General features: G+C 44.0%; 2 protein-coding genes across 3 annotated transcripts; one reads left to right on the top strand and one right to left on the bottom strand.

Annotated features, from left to right (window-relative positions):
• Positions 1-566: 566 nt before the first annotated feature.
• On the top strand, positions 567-5691 carry LOC109740781 (ABC transporter B family member 26, chloroplastic). Its single transcript, XM_020299828.4, has 18 exons — positions 567-1400; positions 1492-1616; positions 2123-2165; positions 2270-2314; positions 2421-2543; positions 2628-2731; positions 2923-2977; positions 3065-3135; positions 3220-3322; positions 3437-3647; positions 3756-3829; positions 3975-4031; positions 4124-4198; positions 4327-4401; positions 4486-4767; positions 4856-4920; positions 4994-5054; positions 5184-5691. Exons 1-18 carry the CDS (start codon positions 1023-1025, stop codon positions 5262-5264), a joined length of 2028 nt encoding a protein of 675 aa, XP_020155417.1. The 5' UTR covers positions 567-1022; the 3' UTR covers positions 5265-5691.
• An 881-nt stretch (positions 5692-6572) lies between these two features.
• On the bottom strand, positions 6573-13037 carry LOC109740775 (dolichyl-diphosphooligosaccharide--protein glycosyltransferase subunit 2). Of its 2 annotated transcripts, XM_020299824.3 has the most exons (19): positions 12736-13037; positions 12365-12557; positions 12192-12281; positions 12011-12067; positions 11830-11899; positions 11674-11738; positions 10935-10989; positions 10469-10596; positions 10270-10385; positions 10097-10166; positions 9566-9667; positions 9358-9447; positions 9103-9251; positions 8643-8754; positions 8477-8560; positions 7680-7760; positions 7383-7607; positions 7083-7205; positions 6573-7007 (listed from the first exon to the last, which is right to left on the bottom strand). In XM_020299824.3, exons 1-19 carry the CDS (start codon positions 12873-12875, stop codon positions 6891-6893), a joined length of 2067 nt encoding a protein of 688 aa, XP_020155413.1. In that variant the 5' UTR covers positions 12876-13037; the 3' UTR covers positions 6573-6890. The 2 variants fall into 2 exon arrangements, with proteins under 2 accessions (XP_020155413.1, XP_073367104.1); XM_073511003.1 differs by having other exon boundaries at positions 6573-7205.
• Between the last annotated feature and the right edge of the window lie 1804 nt (positions 13038-14841).

The raw sequence follows: 14841 nt of genomic DNA, 5'->3' as shown, positions 1-14841 counted from the left end.
ATGTTTTGCAGTAAGCGGGGCATAGCTCCCGCGGGTATCTTCCGCCCTGGGAAACGAACCCAGCAGCGGGATGTGGTCTTGATTTGGCCTAGTAACAGAAACTCTGCAGGGAGCTACTAAATTAGTAGTGTAAAATGCAAATTGGTGCGCTCTGTCAAAAAAACTCTGGCGTGTCCAGTCGCTCGTGCTTGACGAGGTAGCTTATCGCCGAACCAAACCAAACCAAACCCAGACCAGACGTGACCGTATCGCGGTCGCGTACGTACCTCTCGCGCCTCACTGCGCTCATCCACCCAAGAAATGAAAAGAGGCCCATACGTTTCGCACAGTGTGGGATGGTTCCAATTCCGGTTGCTTCAATCCCCCCTCCAATCGTTCTATTCTACAGTATTGTGCAGGTACAGGCGATTCTGCAAAAGCGCACGAGCTTCTCAGAACCTGTGCGGGCCGAGCCAAACGGGGCGGGAGAGAGCAGCCAACACTCCACGTGGTTCACGGCCGCCGCACCAGCAGCCGGAAAGAAACAAGTCAACAGCTGCTCTGCCTTGCCGCTCTCTCCCGTTCGCACGGCCGCGTGACGAGAGCCCAATCCAAACTCGATTATTCTCGACCAGAAAATTCCGATCCAGAGGATTTGGAAACGGGTCGGAAATTCCACGGCCACACCACCGGCGGCCCACGCATGGATCATTTCGCCGCGAACGCACACGAGGCGAGAAAAAAGAAAAAGGTTTAAAAAGAGTCGGGAAAGAAAAGATGGTTTTACCAAGGGACGCGACAAAGCAAGGAGGAAACGCAGAATAGCCGGCGGAGGGAAGCAGAGAGGGAGGCGCCGCGGTGGTACACGCTGCGCCGCGCACCGCACGGAAGCCCAACCCCATTCACCAGCCCCGGCGAGGCCGCCGCGCCGCGCCCCGCACGCTCCCTCGCTCGCCCGTCGTCCCCCGCCCCGCCTGAATCGCGCTCCGAATCGGATCGCGTGCGCGCGCGCGAGGGGGGAGGAGGAGGAGGAGGAGGGAGAAATGCCGCCGGCCCCGGCCGCGCTGCTCCTCGCGGCGCCCGCGGGGCTGTCGCCCTGGCGGCCGTGCCTGCGGGCCTCGCGGCGGACGCCGCCCAGGCCCCGGCTGCGTGCCGCGAGGATCCGCGCGGCGGCGACCGTCAACGGCGAGTTCGGCGGGCTCGGCAGGCGCCGCCTCGACGCCGGCGAGTTCATCGGCCGCCTGCGGAACGTGCTCCCGGGCGGCAGCTGGTGGCGCCTGGAGGACGAGGACGCGGGCGGGGCCGGCCGCGCCGACGCCAGCGGGGCCACGGCCGCCTCCGCGCTCAGCCGCATGTGGGCCCTCGTCGCCAACGACCGATGGGTCATCTTCGCCGGCTTCGCGTCGCTCATCTGTGCTGCGGTAATGCGGATTGTCTCGGCCGCGTGGTCCGGATAAGCTTTCGTTGGTTGGTGTGGCTCTGACTGCTGTGTGGTTGTGGTCGTGGTTGCAGCTCGCGGAGATCGCTATCCCCCATCTGCTCGCGGCCTCCATCTTCTCCGCGCAGAATGGAGGCGCCGTCTTCTACCGGAACGCCAAGCTCCTGGTTGTTCTGTGTATGATTTCCGGAGTGTTCAGGTGAGCTATTTCTTCCTTCAAGCGGTGCTCGTGTCGTGCACACTGCACAGGGTCACAAGACTAAGCTATGCTACTATCTGTGTTGATCGCATATTGGAGTGAAATAGACCACTTAGGCGTTTACCGGCACTTCACATTACATGAAAATTTTAAAAAACTTGAAATGTGCTGGTAATGAACAATCTAGCATTGGGGAAATGTTTTGAACTGTGATGAGCTTGAAAGCTGAGATGTTTCCAGTTGGATGAAGGGTAATATTAGTAGGATCACTGTGAAACGCAAACTTAAATTTCAACATTGTACATCATGAATGCTGTGATAGAATAAGTACCATCGCTGTGAAACAGACACTTAATTTCTGCAATGTACATTATGGACAATTGCACGTGCACAAACAAGTTTGCAAACATCAAAACAAGGACTTTTGTGAGACAATCTGCACAGAACTAAAATTGTTTGCCTTATATATTTGGGTTGCTTATTTAGCTCGTGTCCCCCTTTTGCAGTGGTGTGCGAAGCTGCTGTTTTGGTATTGCCAACATGATATTGGTAAAACCATGTCAGATTTTATGTAATTTAACAAGTCTATTCCTTCCAGGTTGCCCTTTGGTTTGATCAGGCTCTTATATCATTATGTCAACTATTTTTCTTAGGTAAAACGAATGAGAGAAATGCTGTTTGATTCCATCCTTTCTCAGGTAAAAACAGACAGGGGAAAATATTGCTGCCTGAAGAACTAGTGCACATAATACTTTTGGTCGGAATTGCTACAAATTTTCTTAACTGCATTGTATATTGTGCCAGGATATTGCTTTTTTCGATGAAGAAACTGTCGGAGATTTGACAAGTAGGCTTGGTTCTGACTGCCAGCAAGTGTCTAGAGTTATTGGCAATGACCTTAATTTGATTTCACGCAATTTGCTTCAGGTGAAAAGGTTGTTTAGTATCTGAGCATACAATACTCACCAGTAGCTTGTAAAGCTCATTTTTCATGTTGTTACTTTGTCTCAGGGTATAGGAGCACTGATTTATCTTCTAATCTTATCATGGCCTCTTGGACTGTGCACTATGCTTACTTGTGGGACATTGTCAACAATTATGCTAGTTCATGGACGGTAACAACTTGTTTTCACATCTTGTGTAGTTTATTTCTCCCTTTTCTCTACTTGCTCCTTTCCCTATTATGTTGCTAGTGTGCAGCAATCTTGAGTAAATGCGACAAAATACCTCTCCCATGTTTCCTCATTTTGTTGCTTTGCATCTTTGGCCATGTGAAAGAAATCATCATGACACCTTTGTTTTATAGGTATCAGAAAAAGGCCTCTAAATTTGCACAAGAGTTTACTGCAAGTGCCAATAATGTAAGTTTATGTCCTTTAATTGAAGTCTATTTGAGAAGGTTGCTCAAATATTTCAGTGATTCACCTAATGTTTATGTTATAAATAAGGTTGCTCAAGAAGCGATAAGTTTGGTTAGAACAGTGCGAGTGTATGGGACGGAAAAGCAAGAGTTCAAAAGGCAATCACTCTACCCATTTGTCTCTCTTATATAGCATAAAGATAATACTATGCACGTCATAAAGCCTGTGTTGTACTTTCATAGGTATGCAAAGTGGCTGGATAAGCTGTATGATGTGAGCTTTCGACAGACGATGGCTTATGGAGGCTGGAGCTTGAGCTTGAATTATCTGTACCATTCTACTCAGGTATTTGATGTTGCTGTTCAGTTTTGCTAATATCTGTATTAAAAATATAAGGCTTTTGTGTATGCTTCTCATTGCGCTACTGATGAAGTATTCTTCCAAATAAGCTTTGTGTAGGTTGTTGCTGTTTTGATTGGAGGAATAGCAATCATGAATGGGAAGTTCACTGCTGAGCAACTGACAAAATTCACACTGTATGCCGAATGGCTGATTTTGTCTACCTGGTGGATTGGAGACAATTGGTCCTCCCTGATGCAGTCTGTCGGAGCAAGTGAAAAAGTCTTCCGGTTGATGGATCTCTTGCCTAGCAGGCAGCTTACCTCTAAAGGCAAGACTGTTTTTAACTTGACACCTTAGTTTCGAGTCTCTGTGCTTGGATGTTTTAATTGGGAGGATGTGCAACTGTTCGGTAGTCTAAAGCATTTCATTCTTGCAGGCCTCAGGTTACAGAAGCTGGAAGGACGAATTCAATATGCAGATGTAGAATTTTCATATCCTTCAAGACCTTCAGTATGTTAACGCCTTCCTTGTAGATGCTTTTCTGTTATGATTTCTGAGCACACACGTAGTAGGGTTCATCCTAAAGCTTGAGTGCTTTGTGATTATTATGAACTAAGTACGGGTTTTGGGTTCTAATGTGGCCCTTAATGCGCAGGCACCTATTTTGAGAAGACTGAATCTAACACTCAATCCAAATGAAGTAGTTGCAATTGTAAGATATACAGGCTGATGCTTTCTATATATCTGAATTTTTGCAAGTATTGATCTGTATCTGAATGTTCATATATGGTTTCTAATTTAAAGGTTGGTCTTAGTGGAAGTGGCAAGAGTACTATAGTTAACCTACTACTTCAGCTATATGAACCTACAAATGGGCAAGTAAGCTATTTCGACCCTGCTATTGTTTCTGTCCCTTCCAGGAGCCAGTATTGCTGCTATGACACGTTGAACTTGAAACAGACTAGTTATTGGTCTGAACTCTAAAGTTATATTTGTGACTGATGCAGATATTAATAGATGGTGTCCCACTCAGCGAACTTGACACCAGATGGTTCAGGGAAAGAATTGGTTTTGTGGGACAGGTTCGGATCCAATAAACCCAGCGAAGTCATCGTGCCAGATGAATCTTTGTTGTATTTAACAGCATATATACTTGTTATATGCAGGAGCCTAAGCTATTCCGGATGGATGTTACTTCTAATATTAAGTATGGCTGCCCAAGGGAAGTTAGCCAGGAAGAAGTTGAGTGGGCTGCAAAACAGGCTTATGCCCACGATTTCTTAATGGCTCTTCCTGATGGTTATAACACCATTGTCGACGATGCTCTTCTTAGTGGAGGCCAAAAGCAACGCGTCGCTATTGCAAGGGCCCTTCTGAGGGACCCGGCCATCTTAGTACTCGACGAAGCTACTAGTGCACTTGATGCTGAGAGTGAACATTATGTGAAGGTAAACTCTTCATAAACAAATTCAGCGCAATTAAAATGCAGTACTACTTATGAGTAGATTGTTAATTTTTCTCTCTGCCGTGTTACAGAGTGTCATCACAGAAGTTAGCACTGATCCTAAGGCTCGAAGAACCGTGATTATCATAGCTCACAGGTAGTGTATGCTTACTCTGGTGCCTGTTTATTTTGAACACGAAGAGTCGAGCTAACAACATTATTTGTTCTAGGTTGTCTACGATTCAAGCGGCTGACAGAATCATTGTGATGGAAAATGGCAGTATTGTGGAGGTATGTTCTCAACTGCTGTTGCAAAGTATTAACATGAAGTCTACACTAAAATTAGCATGAGAACACTTCTTTCAAGACTTGCAGTGTTGTGTACAAACATGGTCTAAGTTGTTTTGTATGGTTTTGCAGGACGGAAAGCACAGCGACCTTGTCAAACAGAATGGATTGTATTCAAGATTAGCGCAGCGACAAAATGATGCTCTCCCGTAGCCTGAAATCACAGAAGGTGGTTTAGTCCACGCCGTATTTTTTCCAAGTGGAGCAGCAGGTGAGGGAGGCGTCTGTCATCGGTGTATTCTTTACGAGTGACCACGGCCTGGTTGGTCAAATAATTGAGGTTTCCTCAAAGTACCGGGTGCAAATGATCCACAGATGCCAACTAACCAAGCTAAGTTAAAACGGTTTCTGCCGCAAAAAGGATAAGAAGATAGACAGTATCCGGGCGGATGTATATGGTGGTTTAAGGAAATTGAGTAGTTCATACATGATTCATTTAGTTACACAATGTAAGATGCAACTTGTAACTATATATAAATATATATAGGCATTCTGGACCTCAGACCATTGGAATCTTGTAATTAACTGTTGTGAACATTTACTTGAATTTTGATAGAAACTTGTATATTCAAAGTACTAAGATCTATGTGATATTAAAGATAGGATTTATTTGCTTTGTTACAGTTGTTAGCTCATATGTGTAGGGCGGCTGTGTTGGTCCTGAAAATACATTTAAAGTGTTGTTAGGTTTGTGCCAGAAAATGCATTAAAAGCGCTCTTAGGTTTGTGCTAAAATGCAGCCAATGCACTTCAACTATCTTAGGGTGTGTTTGGTTTGGGAACGAAGTGGAATGAAATGTTACGATTGGTTTTGTTCCTACGTTTGTTTGGGATGTAATGGTTGCAATTCAGTGTTTGGTTTGGGGAGTTGAAATGGAATGAATTTGGTTTCGTGAGTTTGTAAGTCAAAAGGCATAACACAAGTTAACCTTTCCAGCAAGAATCTGATCTTACTAATTCCATTCTATGTTTAAAAAATCCAGCCTATTTAGTAAACAGCAATGCATCATACATGAAGGAGAGGTCCGTCCACTTGTCTAGTACCAGGATTCTTGGCACTCATTACAAAATGATACCCTTATGTCCCTCAAAACTCAAGTTGCGCAAGAAAAACTCGGTTAGGGTCTCAAGCAAAAAAGCATTTGCAAAACCCTAGCAACTGTGACCGCCCGAAAATTGATGATATAATTGTTAGCTCACATGTATATGTCGGCCACGTTTGTCCTGAAAATACATTTAAACCACCCTTAGGTTTGTACTAAAACGCAGCCAATGCACTTTAATTATCTTTGGGTGTGTTTGGTTTGTGAACGAAGTAGAATGAAATGCTAGGATTGGTTCTGCTCCCATGTTTGCTTGGGTTAATTAGATGGAATGTAATTGTTACAATTCGTTGGGGAGTTCAAATTGAATGAATTTGGTTTTGTGAGTTTGTAAATCAGAAGGCATAACACGTTAACCTTTCGAGTAAGAATATGATCTTATTAATCCTATGTTTAAAAAATTCCAGCCTATTTAGTAAACATCAGTGCGTCATACATGGAAGGTGAGGTCCTACCACTTCAGTAAACATCGGTGCATAAAACATGAAGGTGAGGTCCTACCACTTCTCTAGTACCAGGATTCTCGGCACCCACTACAAAATGACACCCAGTTGTCCCTCAAAACTCAAGTTGCGCAAGAAGAACTCGGTCAGGATCTCAAGCAAAAGCATTTGCAGAACCCAAGCAACTGCGACCGCCCGAAAATTGATGATCACACATTCTTCGCATCTTCCCATCAAGCAGTCTTCTGTTTTGCCGTCGTGTTGGAAAGATGAGATAGGGTCCTATGGCCAACGAACACAAGGAACACGCCGAGGAAGCTGAGGTACTTCAGAGTTGTGAAAAGATCCAGCTGTTCCAACAGAAGAATGATAGTGAGTAAACCTTTATTGGTGCAATTCTGTTTCACCACAAGGAAGATGCTAACCTTAACCCAGAAGAGAACATAGAGCAACAGTACTGCTGCGATTCCAGCATGGAAGAGTGATGCGAATGCAGCTGGTCCTGGCAGGGAAGGGAAGTTCTTCAAGTTGACTCCCAGACGCATAAGCTACAGGTAAATGCCAGAAGCACATTATCAGCATCCATATGTTGAATAAGCATATTCTCAACAACTTTTTTGATTTCGAGTAGCATACTCTCAGCAACTTTTTTGATTTAGAGAAAGCAGTACAGAAGTGTGATAGCAATTGAGGAAATAAAGCAAGAGTAGGAATTGTTGACTCACCCCAATCAAGAACCCAATGAAAGGCAGGAGTGTGAGGCCAGTAAATGCAAGCGATACTTCCTGCAGTGGCCTCTTCTCTGGCACACGGAATATGTGCTCTATCTCCTTTTGTGGCCTAAACTTTGCTAACGGGTCAACAGCTTGTGCCGGAGGACGTGGGGCCTTTTCAGGGGCCTCCGGCAAGTCCAACTCCAGTTGGCCAAGGGCACGTAGGAACGAATTTTCCTGAAGCAGACAAAGAATAATCAGCAAGGCTAAACCAAACAGAACTGTAGAGTTATGAATGTGGCGACATACCATTGAAGCATCACCAACAGAAAGCTCAAGGTCATATGTTCCAGAAAGGTAGTAAAATTTCTCTACCAATCCAAGAAAATCCTACAATATATTGCACAAGCATATAAGAAATCATGTTATGATTCTTCTGGAACCCTCAAGAGCTGAAGGCAGCAAAAACATGCAAATTAAGATATGTCCCAAGTGATCTTCTGGTACTTAATCTCCACATCTGACCAGTGACATCATAAAATTCAAGCACAACAGGAAGATGCGTCCACCATCCCCATCATACTTGTTGGACAATATTTAATAGGTTCATTTGAAATGTTTTGGCACCTGGATAATCTAGTTTCAACCTCACTTGGCCAAAAAATACCAACAAATTTCCTTCCTAGAGTTTCTTAAAGCTTCCTACAAAAGGTTGTTTGATTTGTAGGAATAGAAAGGTCACTTTGTACTCAATTTCAAATGAAATTTTCTATCACGCGTAACCTCTTGAAAAAATGTCTATGGTCCATGAGTTCTTATGCTTTCCCTATAATGTAGTCAAACACACTTTGGTGTCAATTCATACGGTTTCCAACATTGAAGGATATTCTAGGGGGCTGCCACTAGAATCCTGCGTTTTTAAGAATCATGTGAATCAAAGAGCTCCTGAAAACAAGATACATAACCTAGCTAGTACCTTCTATGTCAAAAGCCTCCGTCGGTGTGTGTGTTTTCTGGATAATATAATGTACAACCTAAAACTTAATGGAAACATTTGCCGAGAGAATGACGAGAGCAAAACAAATTCTGGAGTAGGTATACTCAACTAGAACAATTTTGAATTGCCTCGCAGAACCTGGCACCACAAATAAGTGTTCAACCTTGCTTTCATGCTTTAACTTCAAGAAAACCTGGCAACAAATTCGCTAAATCAAGTCAGGAAAAGAACTAGTACTGTGCCATTTGAGAAAGAAAATGGAGTGTTATTGTGACCTGGTGAGGTTTAAATGTGCGTCCAAGTGGTGTAGATAGTTGAAAAGATAGACGTAACTTCTGCAGATGGTTTGCAGAGAGAGAAACTTTTGTATCTTTCAGCAGATCTAACCTGTAATGAATCGGATTTGAAATGAGACATGCAAAATAAGCTGTTTTGCTATGAAATTAGAACCTAAACTTCCATTCCAATTTTCACATAATAACTCAACTAATATATTGTTCAACACCCAGTTCCATGACTGAAACAATGCAGGATATGTTCTCAAACAAATGTCAGATGTAAAGAGAAGAACCACATACTAACAGGTTAGGAAGTGTTATTCCAGATGAGAATGAACTAATTTAAAGTGATCAAGGATATAGAAGTTGCAATTACTTGGGTGTAGGTGTCAGAGTTAGTTTATCTGTAAAACATGTTTTTCTAATGGCATGGAATCAAGTGGTTCGAAGAGTTTACTTTTCGACAGACTCCGCACTCCCAGCATCATTCTCAGAAATTCCAATTTCTGCCTTGTCAACTTTGATCAGTCCTGTAACGACGACAGACTCAGTGTTTCTCCCTCCAGTAGTGTAAACGGTTTCATGTTCTGAATCCTGAAGAGTAATCTGGAAGATCGAAGGGCAAAAACATCAGTAATGTAAAGTAATATTAGTCTATTACATTATGTGTATAGACACATATATATAGCAAATTAATAAAGTTTACAGGTACCTCAAAAACTAGCGAGTACTTCCCGACATCTATTTTCAATGGAGTAATGTCCAAGTAATGAACATTGTTGTCGAGGTCAAACTGAAGTTCCTGATACCAGAAGGAAATGGATGTTAGGGAATGGCAGCTAAAACACAGACAAAACAATGGTGAACTATTATAATGAGAAAATAAGTTCCAAGAGGTAAACACCAATCTAACTCTGTACCTTGCTGTCAGTGGTGATGATCTTAGAATCAGAGCCCAAGACTTGGACAAGATTCACTCTGAGGGGAGGTGCCGCAGAACCAAACACTGTAGTTACTTCAACCTGAAAATAATATATATCAAGGGAACACGAGTTGGAGTTAATTACACTGAACTAAACACAACATGCGTCAAAAGCAATAAAGTGCAAGATTGCAGCTAAATGTGGTGCAATTTTCACACACACCATATACATATTTTTAGCAGACACTATTGTTATTGAATTGCAACTACAAAAGTACCACATAGGATGCATAAAGGTTAGAAATTATAGCATGCTTGTATCGAAACAAGATAAATTCAAGTATACAACATTTAATGAATACAAAAAGTGCTTGCAAGCGATAGAATTCCTCACAGTAACAATCATTAGTGCAATATCGATATGCCTAATACTATTTTATACTACAATGCAGAATAATATAATGGACAAACAAAGAATACCATCATTATATTTCAGACAAAATCAAAGAGAATAGAATGTGATAATTACCTTAAGCTGGTCTTTGGAGGTCAGTGACAGTACTTTGGAAGGAAGTGAAAGGATCAAAGGAACAAAGATCCTGCATATTGTAGAAACGAAATAAGCATCACAGGGCAACAGAGACTAATAATAAGGTGGGGCGCAAGTTTATCGAGAATACTGAAAAAGAGAGGAAAACTTACCTATTGTTTTCCAGGAGCGACAAGGACTCAATCTGATTAAAGCAATCCTTTGCACTACCTGGGAGCCCAATACCAAGAAAGAACTTTGCCAAGCCCAGTATTTTCTCACCAGGGATCTGTGGGTTGAGTTTTGTTGGTTATGGGAGGTGCTTAACATAAATTTAATGAAAAAACACCAAAATGAAATGAAATAACTTACGTTCAATTTCCCAGAAACAACATTAGCGAAGGAGGTGACACCGCGTACTACTGAAGCAGAAGTTGTTATAGGGCCCTTGTATTCAGAACCATCAACATACTTCTCATCAAAATAGAAGGTTCCATCATCTGAGAAAACGCATATCATAAGAAGCTATCAACAGTAAAAGGAACATTTTCACTTGCAAGTGGTTTCTTCGTATCATAATGGAGAAGTTTCAAAGAACACCAACTAAATAGTACTGCTAACTATCCAAACATGCGACTCAGTATGCCATAGGTTTAGCAATTTGGTAACTAAGTTCCTACGAGGTGTTAACCAGGCACCTTGACTCCTGGAGAACTCTGGCCAAGTTTAAGTTGATATAAAATAGAAAAAATGCCTGGTCTACCAGCACCTTGTCTTAAAGCAATTTAATCAAATGTTCATCTCCAGTGAGCACAAAGAAGACGGTTAGAGAACATACCATAGCTCTTGATTGTGCCAAATAGCTTCACGATGTCATTTTTAACGACTCCTATCTGATGGCACAATATTAAAAATCAGGACCGCCAATAGTGACAAACTTCAAATGATATACTAATAAAAAATGGCGCACATAACAAATTCAGAACAAACACAATTGACTGAAACTTGGAAGAAGCATTCGGCAACAAATTGTATGAGCCAAGAAAGAAAGCAGAACATCGTACACATACACGAGAATGATATGGTAACACCTAGTTGATTTGAGATTGTTATAACCAAAGGGCATGGCACATACAGAGACATGGCTGCAACTCTTTTAAGATGATAGATCATGTCATGTGCATTTGTAATTCAGATGAATGGAGGTTGCGAGATGTAATTAGAATGATATAAGCTGAGGGATAAACAACTTGTTACATACCACTCTCTTTTGTATTGAAATCAAGCTCTTCCTGTTTCCAGTACTTCATAACATATACTAGTATTTAAGTGTATATTCACCCATATGTCTTTATTACTTATGTATAGGAAGATAACAACGTAACAAGCATTGCTAGTGTACAAGGTTTTCACTGGCATTCAGTTCAACCCTCTCCCCGTTAAAAGGCTTTGTGACACAACATGTACCATATAGTTATCCGACTTCTTCATCTCTTACATTCAAGGAAGATAATCACATATAAATGTACAACAAGTTAATGAAGTAATTCGAGTACAAGCAGAGAGCATATACACACCATAGACGGATCAACCTCCGCATCAGACAGTGAAACAACTCCTGCCAATGCTTCTAGTGCTATACCTGTTGCAGAACAGTGTTTCTAAACATCAGTGCCTGATACATTTGATTTGCAGCGAAAAGCAGAAAAGGTCGCAAGACAAAAAAATATTACCAGCAGCAAATGTACTGGATTCAGCACTGTTGGTGTCATAGCGCCATCTTCCATCACTTTGGCTAAGTGCCTATAGAAACAAAGATATGTATCAGACAACTCTAGTTTAAACAGCAGAGCAAAATTGTGATTGCAAGAACTACACAAGGAAAAAGTGCATAGCATATTGCACTGCTCTAACCTTTATTGCGTGAAATGTGCTATCCGCGTCAGATAAAACAACACTGTGGCCTTGTTCCTGCAAAAAAAATCAACACAACTTTATCAGCTACCAGATAAAACTCAGACAATCAACCAACAGCAGTGCTGAAAAAAATAAAAATATATAAACATGGAGCAGAAAGTGCATTAGAAGGAGTGACCTTCAGGCTGAGCAGGCCTCCGACAGAATAGTAGAACTCCAGCAGCGAATCGGTGTCCTTGATCACAGCCTTAAGCCTCGACGCGACGTCCTGCCACGAAGAACGAATCTCAGAACACCATCAAGTAAGCGAATACCAGCAGAAGCAGCAAGATCTCCAGAGCTAAAACCCACATCGTAAACGCCGGCATCGACGCTGCATCCGAGGACGCCGGCGATCTGGACCGCCTGGAACAGATCCTTGGCGGGCGACGAGGACGAGGACAGCGTATGGGCGGCGAGCTTGCAGGCCTTGCCATCAAGGCCCTTATCCCTCTGCACCCCGAGCATCTTGAACGTCCTGACCGCCTCGTACGTCGTCTCCAAGCTGCACAGCGCGCAACAGACAAAGCCAGCACTTAGAACGCGGCCATGACCCGAGATTTCAAGGGGGCAGCCCCGTGACGGATCGATCTGAGCCGGACTGGTCCTTAATTGCGCCCGCGAGGGGCGAAAGCTGGAGATCAGGGGAGACGGTGACGCTGGCGGGCGGCCAGGGAACTTACTCGTCGGGGGAGGCGGCGAAGAGCTCGGCGGCGACGGATCTGTGCGCGTCGGAGACCGGGCGGACGGCGGAGGAGAGAGGGGCGACGGCCGCGGCGACGAGGAGTAGGAGGACGGCCAGGGGCGGCAGCCTCCAGGCCATGGCTGCGGTGGCGGGCGGCGCCGGCCGGAGAGGGGAGGGGGGGGAGGAGAGGGGTTTAGGAGACTGGGCGGATGGGAGTGGCCAGATCTGCTTGAGGCTGAGGGAAGGGGACGACTAGAAATATTTCGCCTGCCCCAGGGTCGTCCGCCTCGCCTCGACGTCTGGGCTCCGGACGGTGAGCTGCTTTGAGATTCGTATAATGGTTTCTTCGAAACTTCTTTTCAACACACAAGTCCCGTAGGCCGTCGGATATGGAGGCTGCCGAGCCAAGGTGCGAACACACACGTCAGAGCATCTCGTAAAAATGATCAAACCTTTAAATTTGCAGTGTAGGTTAAAAAAACGCACTGAATTTTCAATAAAGAGTGAATTGTATCTATATCTATCTTTTTTTAAGGGTATCTATATCTATCTATATCTATATCATCAATATAAAAAGACCCAAAGAGGCAGATCCAATAGATCTCGACCATCCGTTCGCGTTAATCCAACCGTCCTTATTGTCCTAATAGTAAGCGACTAAACAAATCTGGAAAGAGAACCCTCACAAAAATCTTTCGATAACCGCAATCCATAGTGAGGACGTCGCCGCAGGCCGGAGTGGCAACACATACTAACACCGACGATGAAGTAAGCCACCGCAGACTATCACCTCGCTACAGAGAGCCGTATCCAGGCCCAACGACCTAGAGGCCAGCATAGCCGAATCTGGAGCGTGACTAGTCCCTTTAGTGATCCGGTAAAGGAGCAGAATAATTATTGTCATTTTCCCGAGAGATGACCCTGAGTTATCAGATCCACGAGAGGGTGGTGCCCTTTAAGCAAGGGTTTCTAACAAGCTTCCAAGACAATAAAATTTCAGCTTTTGACCGTGTCGGCTTCTGCTCTTACTTGGACGAGGGATTGAGTGATGCCTATTTGGATTACGCTAATAGTTTGCCTGCGAACCAACCTGTGGTTGGATGGTTAGAGGGACCGTGGTATCCCAGCCCACCAGGGTTCAAATCCTAGTGCTCGCATTTATTCCTGGATTTATTTCAGAATTTCCGGCGATGTGAATTTAGTGGGAGGAGACTTTCCCGTCGACGACGAGGTGCCTACGGTGACTTCGTAAATTTTAAAATCATATGCCGGCTCGGTCTTTCGGAGGTGCTCATAGGGGTAGGGTGTGCGTGTGTGCGTTCATAGGGGTGAGTGTATGCGCGTGTATAAGAGCGCTTGCGTCTGTACTGTGTTCAAAAAAATAGTTCGCATGTGATACGTCTCCAACGTATCTATAATTTTTTTCCATGTTGTTTCATTATCAATCTTGGATGTTTTATAATCATTTTATAGTAATTTTATATCATTTTTTGGTACTAACCTATTGACATAGTGCCAAGTGTCGGTTGATGTTTTTTCTGTGTCTTTTACATCGCAGGAAATCAATATCAAACAGAGTCCAAATGCCCCGAAACTTTACGGAGATTTTTTATGGGCCAGAAGGAAGAATATGGGCCCTGGTTACACCTGGGGGGAGTCCCGACGAGGGGACAACTGTTGGGGAACGTAGTAATTTCAAAAAAATTCCTACGCACACGCAAGATCATGGTGATGCATAGCAACGAGAGGGGAAAGTGTTGTCCACGTACCCTCGTAGACCGACAGCGGAAGCGTTATCACAACGCGGTTGATGTAGTCGTACGTCTTCACGATCCGACCGATCAAGTACCGAACGCACGGCACCTCCGAGTTCTACACACGTTCAGCTCGATGACGTCCCTCGAACTCCGATCCAGCCGAGTGTTGAGGGAGAGTTTCGTCAGCACGACGGCGTGGTGACGATGATGATGTTCCACCGACGCAGGGCTTCGCCTAAGCTCCGCAACGGTATTATCGAGGTGTAATATGGTGGAGGGGGGCACCGCACACGGCTAAGAGATCTCAAGGATCAATTGTTGTGTCTCTGGGGTGCCCCCCTGCCCCC

This window comes from Aegilops tauschii, chromosome 3 (genome assembly GCF_002575655.3).
Source record: "Aegilops tauschii subsp. strangulata cultivar AL8/78 chromosome 3, Aet v6.0, whole genome shotgun sequence".
NCBI classification, from domain to species: domain Eukaryota; kingdom Viridiplantae; phylum Streptophyta; class Magnoliopsida; order Poales; family Poaceae; genus Aegilops; species Aegilops tauschii.
This window is presented reverse-complemented; position numbering and strand designations above follow the sequence as displayed.